Source organism: Rhipicephalus sanguineus, chromosome 8 (genome assembly GCF_013339695.2).
Source record: "Rhipicephalus sanguineus isolate Rsan-2018 chromosome 8, BIME_Rsan_1.4, whole genome shotgun sequence".
NCBI lineage: Eukaryota > Metazoa > Arthropoda > Arachnida > Ixodida > Ixodidae > Rhipicephalus > Rhipicephalus sanguineus.
Genome location: NC_051183.1, coordinates 38,973,578 through 38,990,073, shown reverse-complemented (window position 1 = coordinate 38,990,073; position 16,496 = coordinate 38,973,578). Strand labels below are relative to the sequence as shown.

Genomic DNA, 16,496 nt, shown 5'->3' with positions numbered 1-16,496 from the left:
TCCATTTTATCCCATTCGCTCTCCTCGTCTTCGCTCGTTCGTCCAAATGCTGATATACATAGGCATGCGCAGGGGGGGCGCCCCCCCCCCCCGGTTGCATAAGAGGGGGGGGGGGGCGGCGAAATCTGCCCATACATTGACCCCCCTAGTCACCTAAGAGGGGGGTGGCGCCAAATCTGCCCAGTACATTGAGGAGTAGGAGGGAGGCCCTGCGATGAACCTTCGCCCCCCCCCCCCCCCCCCGATGGGGAACCCTGCGCACGCCTATGCTGATATATAATATGGAGGATTGACTGTTATACTGACTCCTCTAAAAAATTCGCTCCGTTTTTTTTTGTTTTGTGCCTGTCCTCTCCACGGAATACGCATTGGTTCATTTTCGCATGTCACATACATCTTGAAAAATAGTTCGGTTATGGTGATGACGACGATGATGATGACGAAAACGTTTTATTGAGCGGAAAAAGGGAAGGGGAATTAGGGGTGAGATATCACCACCGACCAGCTAGTCCGCTTAGCGACGATCGCGCCATGGAGCGGACCCCCCGCACTTGAGTGTTCCCGCTCCGTTTGTCACGACTCTCCATTTAAATCAATTCCTCGCCGCTCGTTTCTTGGGTGGCGCTGCGATCGCGGGGGGCGCCCCCTCGCAGCAACGCCCGAATAATAGTCCCCTGAAAAAAATGACCGGGACTTCCCGCGTACGCCTCGCGGATTCACTTTGCGCGCTTTTGTGCGTGGTCCAGCTGCACGGGCCGTCAACTGTCGATCCTAATTCATCGCTTTGCGGGCTGATCGTGCCTTGGTTGCTCGAAATCGTTCCTAGGATGGTCTATGAAAGCAAGCAAACAAAATAATGGGGCGAGAGAGTGAGTACTATCTATCATCCCCATACTGAACTAACTGATCACGTGACAGACACGTCCGTAAATGCACCTACATGCCCACAGCAAGCGGCCAGTAATTTTGCCGTGCCATTTCGTAGCCGGATCATCTCCGATGATATCGCGATGTAGCGATACGCGAGCGTTTGTGTGGTTGGGTGTACAATTGCTTGCTACGTGGTCCCTTCAGTGTGTACTCAGTGCGCAGGGTGCTCTGTCGTGGTTCTCATGAATGAATCTCCCCCTCGGCTTCTATACTACGACTCACGTACGCACGCCGTTCGTACGCATGCCCGTACAAAGCGCACGTGGTTCTGTAGCTGCAGTTGTCGTGAGAACGGTTGCCAACTCCACGTACTACGCCGGATCGTCTCACTGTACCTTCTCGTGACGTGGGCACCAGGAGGCAAACGTACGTACGTTGAGTATGCGGGGAGTTGCTTCTATTGTTACTGTTTGCTTCGCAATCGCTGTGACGATTAGAGAGGAGCACCCAAACGTGGTCTCACGACTTGTGGGACTTGTGTTCTGGAGCACACCGAACGTGGGCTTTTAGATTCGACTCCCGCTCGATGTTGCCAAGCGTACAATTATAAACGCGGTCGGCTTCCATAGCTCGCCAGTGCGGATTCCGTTGGTCCTCTTGCATGGGCACCCAACGCTATATGCGTGCAGATATGCCCGGTGCAGTTGAAATAAATGAACGGACCGGAAGCTTATTAGTGAGCCATCTGTAGGATACGAAACATTCTGCTTTGGCTTGCCGTTTCGACCACCCAGAGAGTCGGGCACTTTGCATCGTCTTATGCGTAAGTGTGCCATCTCTCGAATGTTTCTACAGCTGCTTGCTTAGAAGACACGTTGGAGTTGTTGAGCTTGAAAGGTGATTCAAGAATTTAGCAGAGGGAACGTCTCACGAACATGAGGTGGGCAGATGACGTTGCCCTGTCTCCAACAGGACAACGTCATCACGTCAAATTCAGACGTAAGGACAGGAACACAGCAGTTCGGATTAGAGGACAAAAGGGAGTATCCGATATTTTAGATGAGATTATTCGGATAAATGAAATTTGACGGGTCATTTTAGTGCGTATGACAGATAACCGATGATGTAGTTACAGTGGGAGCCTAGAGAAGGGAAACGCAGTCTAGAGTATGAGAACTGGGCCAGGGGCGTAGGCAGAATTTTTTTCCGTGAGGGCACCTCCTTGATCTGAAGTGGGGGCCGGGCAGGCAGATGTGGTCGAGTGTCATTTTGTGCTCTGTATGCCATGGCAAAAAAAAAAAATTCGGGGGGGGGGGGGGGGGGTGGTGGACCCCCGGGCTACGCCACTGAACTGGACGGCATGGCGAAATCGGGAATGTTTCAGGCGTAACATATGGCCGCCTTGGTATGTTGGAACTAAGTACCTTGCAGGCAAAAGATAGCGTCAGCTTGGTATGATCAAATTGTGAACGTTGGAGGCACAGGATAGGGTCCTCGGTATGATGAAACTAGGAACCTTGCAGACATAAGATAAGATCGGCTTGTTAAGATAAAACTTGCAACATTGCACACATAATTAAGGTAAGGTTAGCTTACGCAAAACAAAGGTAATTCAAGTTTGCTGGCGGTAGCCTTCATACTGAAGTGGACATAAATTGACCGGTGGTGCTGACGGCAGCGTCTCTTTCGAAGCAGCTGCAACTAGTCGTTTGACGTTGTAACCACCAAAGCGATCGGATGGATTCGTTTAGCTAAAAGGCCGGCCCCGTGTGACCAAGAGGTGGAACCGACCAAATTTAATACATTCACAATCGGTCAACGCGAACGTCGTCATGGCGACACAAGTTCAAATGACACATGCATGACAACTTGCCAACAGCGTGGCATTCAGGCGCCGTATCGCCATGCAGTTCTTCAGTGACTTAGCTCGGCTATGCCAGGATATACGTAGCGTTAGCAAAGGTTCAGCTGATTATTCTTAGCTTCCCAGATTGTCTAGGATTGTTAGCCTTCTTTTGTTCATTCTTCGTACGCTGAACCGCTAATTGCCAGGCAACTACTTCGTGATCCGATGAGATAAGCTTCTCAGCTCTTCTGCGCCGTTGAGCAGCATTTGCGCTCTCCTTCTCCATGGCGTTACCCACCTGCAAACGCCAGTCAGAGGCGCTATCAATCGGCTCCAGCGCAGTGTCAGACGGCGACTGCACAGCGAAGGCGAATAGCTGCGCGCGCACTGGCGCCAATACGTCTGCCAAGGCTACGACGTCACTCTGGAAAGCGCAGACCGGTGGCGGCGGTGGAGTCAGCGCGCGCGCCGGCGCCAGTTTGTCTGCCGTGGCTACGACGCCACTCCTGAACGCGCAGACAAGCGGCGTCGAGCCGCTCGCGGCGCTGTCGGAGAGCGCGTGAGATGCCAGCTCCGGTGACCCAGCTTTGTGACATCACTGATCCTCGCGCATGCGCAGCACGGCTCATGACGCTCCACGCGAAATCGGCTCCGGCTAGGCAAGTGTATCGCTAACGCTACAAAAATAATAAACCACGAAAACTAATTGACTTGCTGTTGTGGACGCTAACAGGAATGTTCAATTACTTTTCTTTGTTTACTTATACATTTGGTGTCTTATATGATCGCGTTGTGGCGCGTGAGAAATGCTTCCTGAAAGACGTTCCCTTCTTGTTCGCAAACCGTGTGCCGACCTGCTTTTTACGCTCTCCTATAAATTTCGCGCACCGCTCCTCCGCACAAACGCACACTCAGACAAACGCAAACACGCACATGCAGAAACACGCGCAAACATATAACATACGTGCGCGCATACATAACGTACACAGACAAACATACAGGAGCTTCCGTCTATGCGCACGTTTCCTCGGTGGTACGGTTCGGCTACCATACACCGGTGGATCATTTTCAATTTTCCACTCGGGTATGACGCGCACACGCTGAAGCGTTAAATGGCTGCGACAACCCGAACCTCCCACCCCCCTCTCCCCTCCTTCCCTCTACGCTTTCCCACATCGCTGTTGCGCCTCCCTCGGACTGCTGCATCTGAACCGTGACATTGTCTTGACGGCCGTTAAAGAACTATAGTGCGCACGAGACCACGCCGCATCTTCTGGGAGGCCGCTGCCAAAAGAGCAACCACTCACAGAAATAAAAAAAAAATGTAATCAAGTAGCCAGACCCTACTCGAGAAAAACCGGCGAACCCCTCCAACCGTATCACCTCCTTCCGTTGTTCCTTCTTCTTCAACTCTTAGTCTCTTTCATTTCCCGTTACCCTCTCTTCGAAACCACGGTTTGAGGTGTTCACCAGTGTGTCAGACACTGCTGGCTGGCCGTCGGCATTCACGTCAGTCTTCAGTTCGGCTGCTTCTCTTTCTCTACTAGGTATTCGTTTGTTCCCCCCCCCCCCCCCACCATTCCATCTACGCTGCAGTTGAGGGGTATACTCAACTAGAGACAGTTAGTGCAGTGTGCTTTCTTTTCTGTTTCAAAAATCACTTGCACGAGTGCGCGGGACCGTTACTGCGGTCTTCCTCTGTTCATAGCACACCCTTCCTCCTTTTCCTTCTTATTCTTCTCCCCCATACCCACTCACCGCTTCTGTATCTCATGTTTCCGCTACACACACGACACAGCCATTGCTTTCTTCCTTCCATTACATGTGCTGCCTGTGAAAGGAAGTGTGTGCCATCAGGCTAACCTATACCTGAAGCCCAACTTGAAGAAAAAACGAAACTAGATAAACGAGACTGAACAAAATGAGACAGGACGGGTGCACGTCGCCTTGTGTTTTCTATAGGTTGGTTCCACTTGTAGATCTGTTTGTTTTTGCAAGTCATTTAGGAACTATAGCTCACCAACGCACGTTACGGCGGCTTATCGAAGAGGCAGAGAGGAAAGAGCAAAATTCAGAGCGGAAGTCATGCGAGTGTGCTTCCCACAAAGACCGTGACTGCAGAGTTGAGACTACATATACGCAGCAGTGGCGTAGCCAGGGGGTGGTTTGGAGGGTCCGAACACCTCCCTCCACTCAGCATATGTCCATGCAGCATACGCGTGATGTCGTTGCTAGTACATAGTTGTACATGGTGGTGAAGCCACCATTGGACTTGGGATGTCTATGCAATATACGCGTGATGTAGCTGCTAAAACATGGTGGTGCAGCCATTGTTGGACATGGGATGTCTACGCAGTATACATGTGGTGTAGCTGTGATGCATGTAGCTGCATGTAGCTTTGATGAGCTGTGACGTGATGGTGTGTGATGCAGTCACCATTGGACATGGATGTCCTTGCGGTATACCTGTGATATAGCTGTGATGCATATAGCTGTGATGAGCTGTGATGTGATGATGTGGGATGCAGCCACCATTGGGCATAAGATGTCTATGCGATATACGTGTGATGTAGTTGCCAGCACATGGTGGTGCAGCTATCATTGGACATGGGATATCTACGCAGTATACGCGTGTGTAGCTGCTAGTACATAGTGGTGCTGCCAACATTGGAATGAAAGCCAGTGCACGGATCTCGCGAATCGCGAAAACTTCCTATTTTATGGCTTCAGACAAATCTGATGCTTATCAAATTGTGTATGTTTCAGCGAAGCTGCGCGTTTCGTGTGCAACAGTTCGGAATGTGAACATTTTCACGTGCTTGAGGACTTAACCGCCTTAGTGGCGGTTCTTTAGATTACGATTGTTTTGAATATGAGTTTGGGAAGATACGCAGCCACAACGACGTCTCCGAAGCACACAAGACAAGACGAGGAAAAATTAATTTTACTACACTCGCCGTTCGCACGGTAGCTGAACGGTCAGAAACGTATAGAGTTCCCTCTAGTAATTTTTGTACCTGCGGGAACACTCGGTGGAACGAAGAGGGTTTTGCGACTATCGAAAAGCACGAAATCTCTACGCGAGGTAATGGAAACTCGCGCTTGTTTTTTTCAGCCGAGGGTTCACGATGCCTATATATAACGCACGCACACGCGCACACGCGAACAGATAGGCGTTCGTCCCCCCCCGCGAATCTCGGGTTCACACCAAGTATAACCCCGGATGAACGTGACCCCACCTCCGGTCGACCGGTCGATTGCCCTTTGATCGGCGCCGAAGATAAAAGGGCGCCGCCGATCTCCACTGAAAGCATGGCGGCGTGCGTGTGTGCGCATGCGTGCGTGGCGTATTGTGTGTCTGTATGTGTGTACATGCGCGTCTGAGAGCGCCCATGGAGCTCTTTGAGATGCGATAGTGCGTAGGTGAAGCGACCGCGAGGTTATATTAGTCAAACTGCTGCCTCCCGATAATTGCAAGTGCGTTCGCGGCGGCGATGTAATGGCCTTATTGTTTAATTGAGAAGTTGAAAGGGGATTGGCTCGGATGATATTGGCGCGGCCGAACGTGCGCGTTCCCGAATGGCGCGCTCTGAAAGATGAAAACCGAATTCAGTCGATCGCCTGCACGTATACAACGAACGCATCTACGACAGTGGCGTAGCCGGGGGGGGGGGGGGGGGCACACCGGGCCCGTGCACCCCCCCCCCTCCGAGATATTTTTCCTTTTTTCCCATGGCATACAAGCTCAAAATGACACTCGATCATATGTGCCTGCCCGACCCCCACTTCAGATAAAGGAGGTGCACCCCCCCCCCCCCCCCCCCGAAAAAAATTTCTGGCTACGCCCCTGCTCTACGACGACGCGACATGAAGTGCAAGGCATATCGAAGTCTGCCTTGCATTTCGGCTCTCTTACGAGCATATACAGCTAGCGACCTTACAAAAAAATTGGCCGCGCATCTACATGCTACGCTGCAAATGCCGTCGAAAGGCGATAGTCTTCTGCCGGCCGTTTTCTGCGCCGTTTTAGCGCAGCCTAAGAGACACTAGCATTTTAAGCGCAGCCTAAGAAACACTAGGGTCTTTAGAATTACGTATCTATGTATTTTCTAGTAAAGGAACACACCACCAAATACTTACGTATCGATGTTGCGTCTCAGATATGCGTAATATTTGCTTTTTGATCGACAATGTTCAAATGTATGAACGCAGCTACCAGTTCAAGATTGCTGGGCGTTCAGCAAGTGCTTAAACTTTTGCCGGGTGACTGAAATGTAATCGTGTGACAGACAGACAGACAGACAGACCAAAATTTCTGCGTTTAAGTTCCCCAAGAAAGACTATCGTCTTTAAAAACTGGCCTTTTGTAACGATGTATGTACATTTAAGGTCTCGACAACATCTTTGTGGAGGCGTTTTACTGTTGCATGCGTATTAAAGAGAGAGAGAGCGAGAACAAGGGCGAGCAGCAGGGAAGCTAAGAAAGCTACAATGCACGGTTAGCTACCCTTCTCTGGGGGAGAGGAAACAGTAGCGTAAAAGATGAAATAACAGTATAAATCCATCACCAGGTCTGCGACTCACGCACGAAAAGAACACCTAGAACGTGGAGTACTTCACCCGCACTTTTACACAAATACTGTATTTGATTATTTTGTTTTAGCAACGAAACTGGTCTTAGTCTACCCTTCGCCGTCCTAACGATGGATGGATGGATGCTATGAGCCTCCCCTTGCGATAAATTTGTGATAAATTGCTTCAGTTATGAGTCAATAATCAATACTTGATTGCTTGTTTCCGACTTCCCACGTTATCTGGCCGTCACACTTAGGCCCCGTGTTAACTATCCCCAGACTATGTTGCTCGCAGAGATCTAGTAATAACTTCCCATTGGTGTCTGAATATTTCGTCAAGGTCATGTATGTGGGCATTCATGTCCCCTAAACGGATGATTTCGACCCCATTACCAAATTACTTAATATCCCCACTCGTGCAATCCACTATCTCCTGATTCTTTTCTCTGCAGTGCAGAAGTCCCCACAAGTCCCCGACTCTGCAGTCCCCGTCCACAAGTAGGCAACCACTAGCCACGTTTTCTTTCCACCTACTGTGCCCAAAACACAGAGGTGCTCTGAACACGTCTGTTTCACTCTAACCCATTTGTCTCCGCGGTGAATTAGCATTCCTACACCCTCACTTTTTCTTTCTGATATGATCCTGTTGCAGCCATTATAACGGGGCGGTGACAAGTGTGCCACCAGGCTCGACAAATAAAAAAACGTTTTCCTTTTTTTTTTTCATGTTGGCCTAATGGTTCTACTTCCATCAAATCTATCTTACTACAGAAAAAAAAACACGTAAATTCACGGCCTAGTTTTCTGCCCTTTACGGCAGAATGTGCTCATTTTTACTACTAATTTTTTTTCCCTTTCTAATTTTCTGCCACCAATACTCTAACCGTCTCTTACTTATTCCTATCGCGGGCGTGTTCAGCCCAAGGCTTCATGTAGGCTCGTGCAGTGGCGCAGCCAAGGGGTGGCACACCGGGCCCGTGCCCCTCCCCCCCTCGCCCCCTGCCGAATTTTTTCCCATGGGATACAGAGCACAAAATGGCACTCGACCGTATTATCTGGCCAGACCCCATGTCGGATCAAGGAGGTGCCCCCCCCCCCAAAAAAAAAAAAAAAAAAAAGATTTCTGCCTACGCCACTCGGCTCGTGCGCTCAGTAGAGTAAGCGCCATCTTGAATGGTAGAGTTCGGTAGTGTGGCGACAGCGAGGCATGCAGAAAGTGGCGCTGGTTGGGAGAGACGAACACATAACACATGGCCTTGCGGTGTGGCGATAGTGAGGCTCGGTAAGAAGGGCAGGGGGGGGGGGGGTGGGATGGTAGGATGTACACGCAACGACGCCTCGCCAAAAAAGTTTGGCGAGGCGGCCATGTCATGCACAGCTGCAGGGCTTATAACGCTGTTTGCTTTCCAGCGCTGCCGAGAATGAGCGTATCATCGCCCCATTAACAGTGTCAAATATTGAGCCATGCTACAACCGAGAAATACTTGGAAGAGACTTGCAAAACATAGCAAGCCTAAGAAAGACTTGCAAAAAAAAAAAAACCATAGAAATACAGTAGCCTGACGTAGAGGGGGGTGGGGGTATCATCTATGCTGTTTCGACAGTATTTCACGGAGTGGGGATGGCTGTAGTTTTTTTTAGATGTGAAAACGGTAAAGGTAGCGCGAGTTATCGCCGGCTACCATGAAATTGGTATTGAACAATCAACATATAACTAAGTTCTGCCGCGCTGGAGGAATAAACATTTTATTCAAATGGCAAACTAAGGTTCCCGTGGTTGGAGCCCCTATTCCAGGGCCCCACTGGCCCTAGCGGCTCGCTTGGCCTGGTCCAAGGTTGCCTGCTGGCTTCCCAAGTCCTGCCGGGTGAGTCGCACCTCCACGACCTATCGAATTCGTTGCGTGTGATGAGTGGCGAGTTGCCCTCTGCTGGTCTTTGTCGGCAATTCCAAGTGATGTGAATGAGTGTTGGTGTGTCGCCACACCAAGGGCAGCGGTCAGCTTATTGGGACGGCCGCATTTTACTGAGTGTGTGTATGTTCGGATATGTGTTTGTCTGTAGGCGTCTCCAGTCCCTGGATTGCCAGCTTGTGAATTTAGGGTGGGGTGGCGCCATTTTCTGCCGCGCCCGTCTTTGGCTCTCGAGGATATCTCGCGGCAGCGTAGGTATGAAGTAATCCGCCCGGGTCGGCATGTCCGCGGCTCGGAAAGTTAATGCTCGAGCCAAGCGGTCCGCCCGTTCGTTTCCACCTACACCTTCGTGAGCGGGGCACCATGTGATGCCGTGCTCTTCTTGGAGGTTGGATCCTAGTATGCGTAGGACGCTCTGGGGAAGGACGCCTCTGAGAAACAGTCGACAAGCCTCTTGTGAATCTGTGATAACGTGCGCAGATTGTCCGTTGCCCTCTGCTGCCCGGATGGCTAGTGCTATGGCCGCCGCTTCTGCTACGGCGATGCTCTTCGCGCGTATTGTCGCCGACGTGATCGCTTGGTTTCCATTGGTGACGATCGCTGCAAATGCTTTTTGCCTCGTTGGGTATGGGCTGGAATCTGTATAATAGGTGTCTGGGCCGCGCTGAGAATGGACGAGGCCGTGTCTATTTTGAATTTTCTAGTCACGAAACGATCGTAGTTTGTGGAGTATGGCCCTCAACTCTATAGAAATTCCAGCACTGCAGCCAGTGTACATAGCATTTAGACCGTATGCTGAGACGAAGACTCTGTTGCAGCACTACTTCACGCACTAATGAATGCTGAGCAACCACGCGTTACAACACGTGTACAAGTTTGTGTCGGCAATTCACCCATTTCTTTCTTTCTTTCCTTTTTCTTCCTTTTTTCTATCTTTTGTTTTCCTTCTTTCTTCCTTCTTTTTCTCTTTCTTTCTTTCCTTCTTTCTTTCTTTTTCTTCGCCTCATTCTTCGGAGGTTGGCGAATCTGCGCAGATCTGGAATGCCTCCTAACCCACTGTTTTCTTTGCTTCTCGTGTTCCTTGTGTTTCCCTGCTGTGAGACGCACGCAGAAACCGGGCTACCGCATTCGCGCGAACTTAAGGAGCGTCTGAAAAAAAAAAAGTCTTGTGCATACCCCCTCATCTTCGCACTTTATGAGCAATCCAACGCTGTGTGAATCAAGCTGGCGCAAAAATTCTAATAGCCATTCGCAGATAGATAGATAGATAGATAGATAGATAGAGAGATAGATAGATAGATAGATAGATAGATAGATAGATAGATAGATAGATAGATAGATAGATAGATAGATAGATAGATAGATAGATAGATAGATAGATAGATAGATAGATAGATAGAAGAACACATACATGCGCCCTTCCTGTGGATGTGTTCTTGTGGGCTCATGTTTTCGGCGTCATGTAGTCTAGCACTGGTACTAAACACATACGATGTCCTAAATCCGAGTCGATACGGTATAATGTTCTCGCCGAGTCGCAGCTCTCGGCTGCCTTCGCAAGATCCATCCCGAGCAGAAGATCTCTCCGAATCCTTGCTTCTATGTTTGCTTCTCCACGCGTCTCCTCGTGAAGAGAGCGTCAGCAAACTCGTTAGGCAAAGCAGTTTTCTCGGTTTTCGTCCCTACAGCGCCACCGGCGAGCCTAAGGCTAACGAGGTACCGAAGAAGAAGAAGAAGAAAAAAAAAAAAGTAGGCCACGTTACGTGCCGGCTTGTTTGCCTGATCTCTCTCTCACTCTCCCATTTCTCCACCATGCAAAGTTTTTCCATCACGGGATGCGTTGGGCGTACTCGATGCTCGGAGACTTACTTTGATCAGGTGTATACCCGAGAGAGGCTTGCTTCGCACTCGGACTGTTGACGCGCACGTTTTTTTCGCACCTTGTACCAGTCGATAAACGCAGCCGACGGTGCTCGATGCGCAGTCAGCAAAACAACCCTCGCGAACATTTTTTGTGAGTCAAACTAATTTATGCAGGACTGTGTTTACGTACGCCCAACAGCCCATCTATCTATCTATCTATCTATCTATCTATCTATCTATCTATCTATCTATCTATCTATCTATCTATCTATCTATCTATCTATCTATCTATCTATCTATCTATCTATCTATCTATCTATCTATCTATCTATCTATCTATCTATCTATCTATCTATCTATCTATCTATCTATCTATCTATCTATCTATCTATCTATCTATCTATCTATCTATCTATCTATCTATCTATCTATCTATCTATCTATCTATCTATCTATCTATCTATCTATCTATCTATCTATCTATCTATCTGTGTAACTGTCTTGTGTCGATCTACTATTTATAGATAGGTGAGATGAATGTAGGCGTAGAAAAAGTAATAACAGTAATAATAAAGCAATATTATTTTTTATATGAATATTTGCAACCCAACACCATCACCATCATCATCATTCATTACGAGCCTATATTATGTCCACTTCAGAACGAAGGCTTCTCCCCCCTATCTGCAATTTGCCCTGTCCTGCGTTAGCTGATTCCATTTTCCACGTGCGAATTACTTAATCTGTCCGTCTAACCCTCTGCTGTGCTTGACTGAGTTTACAACTTATGCGTATCCATTCCGTCGTTCCATATGACGATCGGTTATCCGCATTGCGGTATATTGCCTTTCATGATTTGAGAATGTCTGCCTAAGTGATCCAGTCCATCCTTATTCTTCCGGGAATTCCCTTTTCACGAGTAGGCTTTCCTGTTAATAATTGACAGGAATAATATACAATAATATACATATTCTTGCACGGACTCAAGGGTCCGGTTGCCAACTACGAACTCTCGTCCTTTCGCGGGGCCTTCTAAAAATTATCTTTTGCGCATTTATGTGCAACCCTAGGCTGACGCTATCTCGGTTAGGGTCATGAACTCTAGGAATAACAGAGGAAAACTGCTAGTGGAATTTGCAGAATGTAACCAACTATATAGTGAGCGCATTCTTCCGAAAGCGTAGAAGAATAAAACTAAGTGGACATTGCAAGCCCCAACGGAGCAAAGAAAAAGAAAAAGAGCCAGAAATGATTTGAGAATAATAGACGAATAAAACGTATCTAAAGATGCTTTATATACCGTTAGCACACCTTAGAGTGTGTATGCACTGACATCACCGAAGCTGCGTATCGCAGAAAAAAAAAAAGATGGCGTACTTTGACGTCACTTGAATATAAGCACCGCTGCGCACGAAGTTTGATTGGGTGGTCTGCCCTCTGAATAGGGAACGAAGAGCAATCGATTTGCTTTCCTTCGTCGGAAAAGCTGTATACGCCAGTCCAACAGGCCACGTCGATCACTTCCTGGTCGTGCATTTGCAACAAAAGCGACAGCCCACCTTATAAACCACCGCCACCACCGCTACCGTAGGCTTCGAGAGCTTCCGACAAAGTTCCAGCAACTACTGTTTGTCCTTTGTCTTTAGGTCGACGTGTATCTATTCATTGAGCCATGGCCACACGCAAGGAAGCGCGGTAGTCTGGGAGGTCTCCTTTGTGCTTGGGTTTCTCAGCCATGCAGCACGCGTGCGGAACATGTGTGGGCTCTTAATCAGAGCATAGGCAGAGACACTTCTAATGGTGTAGGTGTTTGAATCAGGTGGCTTGTACTCTACCATGATACATCCTGCTATCGAGTCGCTGAGTGTAACTTAAATGTTTTCACGTCGACCGATTGTACCAACCGTAATATTACAATACACATTGCATGGGCTCTTAATCGGGACCTGGTTGAGCATAGACAGAGACACTTCTACACGTGTAGGTGTTTGAATCAGATGGCTTGTACTCTATCATGATACATCCTGCTATCTAGTCGCTGAGTGTAACTTGAATGTTTTCGAGCATGCCGATTTTACCAACCATAATATTGTAATACACATAGCATGGGCTCTTAATCGGGAGCTGGCTGAGCATGATAGAGACACTTCTAAATGTTTGAATGAGGTGGCTTGTTCTCTGGATCTTTTAATGAGATTCCAGGTATGACATGGACCGAGGAAAACGAAAGACAACACAGGGTGATGCACGAACTAATAACTTATTTTATTTCATACGTTTTAAAGTAAAAGTCTTTTGAGATGCATTCCACAGCACCCTTTATGCGACTGTACAATCCGCGTTCCGCCGCTGCGCAGAGCCCAAGAAGCCAGCGTGACCCAATCAACGGAACCGCATGTTTGTTTCATTCCAGTCCGCATCGAACAGGATGATATCGGCGTTGCAGCAGCCCGTTTGAAGCCCCGTCTGACCTTCCCCTCAACCTCGCTTGTAAACATCACCCCCCTAGACGCCCCCCCCCCCTCAAACATCGCAGGCCTACCTTTCACTCACGACTTGGCTGGAGAGCATAGGTACCGCTTGCGAGGAGTGGGGATGCATGGTTTCACAGACGCAGGAGGGGAGGCAGGGGTGACGGGGTTGGGGGGGGGGCGTGCTCGAGGGGGGAGTACGCGGCAAGAGTCACGAGAGAAAACACGTACAGCTCACGAAGAAGAGATCCCCACGGTGGCCTGGCAGCTAAAACAAAAGGACGCGGCACGCGATCACTTGAGTGAAAACGTGGCTGCAAGTAACACGGCAAGGGGGGGGGGGGGGTGTAGTTTAGCGGGGTAGGAGAGTAAGGGAGTGGGGGGGGGGGGGGTTGACTATGCAACTAGGGGGGCGGGCCGAGGGGGGATGGAGTTAGCCAGAGGTGCGGGGGTAGGGGGGATGTTTCTTGGCAGACCCCTCCTCTTGCACGCGCGTCTCCGTGATCGACTTCCATTGGCCACCCATTGGGAACTGGGAGGGAAGAAACATGCAGAGCGCATAAAGCAAAGAAAAAACTGCGTTCAGTAGTAGTAAGCGCGTTCACAATAGCTCCGGAGGTTGCCCTAGGCGTGTGCGTGTGTGTGCTCAGTTCGGCAGCGTGCTTCTGGAAGCACAGAGTCTGAAGACGAGGCGCCATCACCTGGTGGGCCACGGCTGCGTCGGAGAGGGCGTGTATGAAACGTTGTTGCATTTGCCTCTGGAACGGTAGACCTCGAGGAGTCAGCACGGAAGCCGCCGACCCGTCTCGCACCCCCCACCTCACTTGGTCGGGCTGTGCGCCCCGGCCTGCCTCGCAGAACAGCACGACTTTGGTGCGACCGGCAAGGTGTGTCTTGTCACGTGTTTTGACGTTTCTCAAGAGGTGTGTGTGTATGTTTACGTCTCGTATCGCACGTGTATCTACCCTTCCTTTGACTATATTCACGATCGACAGTTTTGACTGCGGAACTGATGAACCTGGGTACGTGGCATATCCCTTGATACAGGCTGCGCCGAAAGTAAGAAGTTATTTGTCAGGAGCTCCGGGACACGTTTCTTGTAACCATGACTTCGGGAAGTTGAACACGAAGTGATCGTCGGACGTGTCGAGTGAGGTGCCATTCAAGAGAACTGCTGCTACTGCTGTTAACGATTTCACATGGTGTGATTACCTGCTTAGGGCTTCCGATTGCTTAGCGTAGATTCATTTCACTTGTTTCTAGTGTCGTCCTCTTCGGTGCGATTTCAAGCTGGCAAGAAAGTGTCACAACCCGTGGTTAACTTCTGAGAACGCATCTGCCCAACGTGATCTTTAAGGACCAAAACGGAACGCTAGTAACTCGTGAGTAGTCTCCCAATGAATTGAGCGAGCGAAATTAATTATTCCGAAGCCGTCACCTTGCTCCAAGTCTGCGCAACGGTGCACGGACAAGATGCCGGCTTAGGCGTTTCATGACGCTAAGTGAGTTTCTCTCGTCACCAGCTGGGTCCCGCGACAAGACGAGACAGAGACGGGGGGTCATGAGTTCCTACAGGATGATACGAAGCGCATCGTCGGCTACTCACCACAATGGTCACCCCCAGCACTACAAGGCTAGCGAGGTGCTGCGATTCGCGAGAAGGACACCATACCACCACCACCAACCGGTCATCTCTTCCGGTTACTCCCAGGCCGTGGCTAGGAGGAACGAACGAGAGCGCAACCGCGTTCGACTCGTCAACATGGGCTTTGCGGCCCTGAGGCAGCACGTGCCCAACTTCACGCAGAACAAGAAGATGAGCAAAGTGGACACGCTACGCTCGGCGGTGGATTACATCAAGGCTCTCCAAGAGCTCCTGGACCGAGGCGCCGGTCAGCAGAGGCACAGCAATTCCGAGAGGGACATCGAAGACGACGACACTGACGAGACGTCGTACAAGGCGAACCATGAGCGACGACACGGGATGACGTCCTTCGAGGATGCCGACGCCTTCTACGACTTCTCGCGAATCGGTGAAGACAATGCTCCGTCGTCGCCTGCGGTCGTGCTGCAACCTTCAGAGATGTCTGAGTCGTCGGCGAGTGCCTTAGACTGCTACGGTGCGGACGATGCCGAACTCATGGACTTCTGCCAGCCGTGGCTTGTGTGAGAAGTGAAACTGTGTGGCGCCAAGGTTAGGTTCTATAGGACACTGCCGGCCGTAAAGAACTCGAGAGACCACTTTAAGGCATAAGTATGACCCAGTGCACGAAGATCTGTTATTGTTGTGTGACGTATAAAAGAAACTATCTCTTGTGCGCATGTTGCTGACTATTGTGGCACACTGAACTTCGTGCGTTGAAATGGACGAATGTGTCAAGGTTTTCAAATTTCCAAAAGTGAAAGCTAAATGTCTAAAATATGTGATAAACTAGTTGTATACGCAAGGTGCGTCCAGTTTGTCTCCATGTCTTCTGGACTGATGTTAGATAACGTGGAAGGCTTTGTATGGCTTTATCTGTGTACGCAATCAAAGATTGTGAATCCATGAGCGTTGACCGACTTCTTTTCAACACATCATTGCTAAAAATAAGGAGATGCGCGTGTAAAATCTAATATATGTCCAATATGTTGGACATATCTTTAAGTTCAGAGGCAAGCTACTCTGGATTGAGCATGACCGGTTTTTTCGATGCGGGTATGAGCATAAATTGTCATTTTACGAGAACACTAGATATCAGTTCTGCAGCATGCCTATAATAACTAATTCTAAAGCCTATTCCCACGAGATGGTCTGTAACTTTATGAAAATCTGGAGCGTGTACTATGTCGTCACCAAAGGAGGAGCTGCAAAGATGTCGTTGGTTATTCATGTTCTTTACACCAGAAATTTCTTATAAAACAGAGTCGCATAAGTCTCCCGGTACACTCTTAATTATGTACCGCTTAAAGTGCTCGATAT

General features: G+C 49.3%; 1 protein-coding gene across 1 annotated transcript; it reads left to right on the top strand.

Annotated features, from left to right (window-relative positions):
* The first annotated feature begins 15,051 nt into the window (after positions 1-15,051).
* On the top strand, positions 15,052-16,186 carry LOC119402678 (achaete-scute complex protein T3). The gene has a single exon (XM_037669790.2). It carries the CDS (start codon positions 15,096-15,098, stop codon positions 15,702-15,704), a length of 609 nt encoding a protein of 202 aa, XP_037525718.1. The 5' UTR covers positions 15,052-15,095; the 3' UTR covers positions 15,705-16,186.
* The last annotated feature ends 310 nt before the right edge of the window (positions 16,187-16,496 follow it).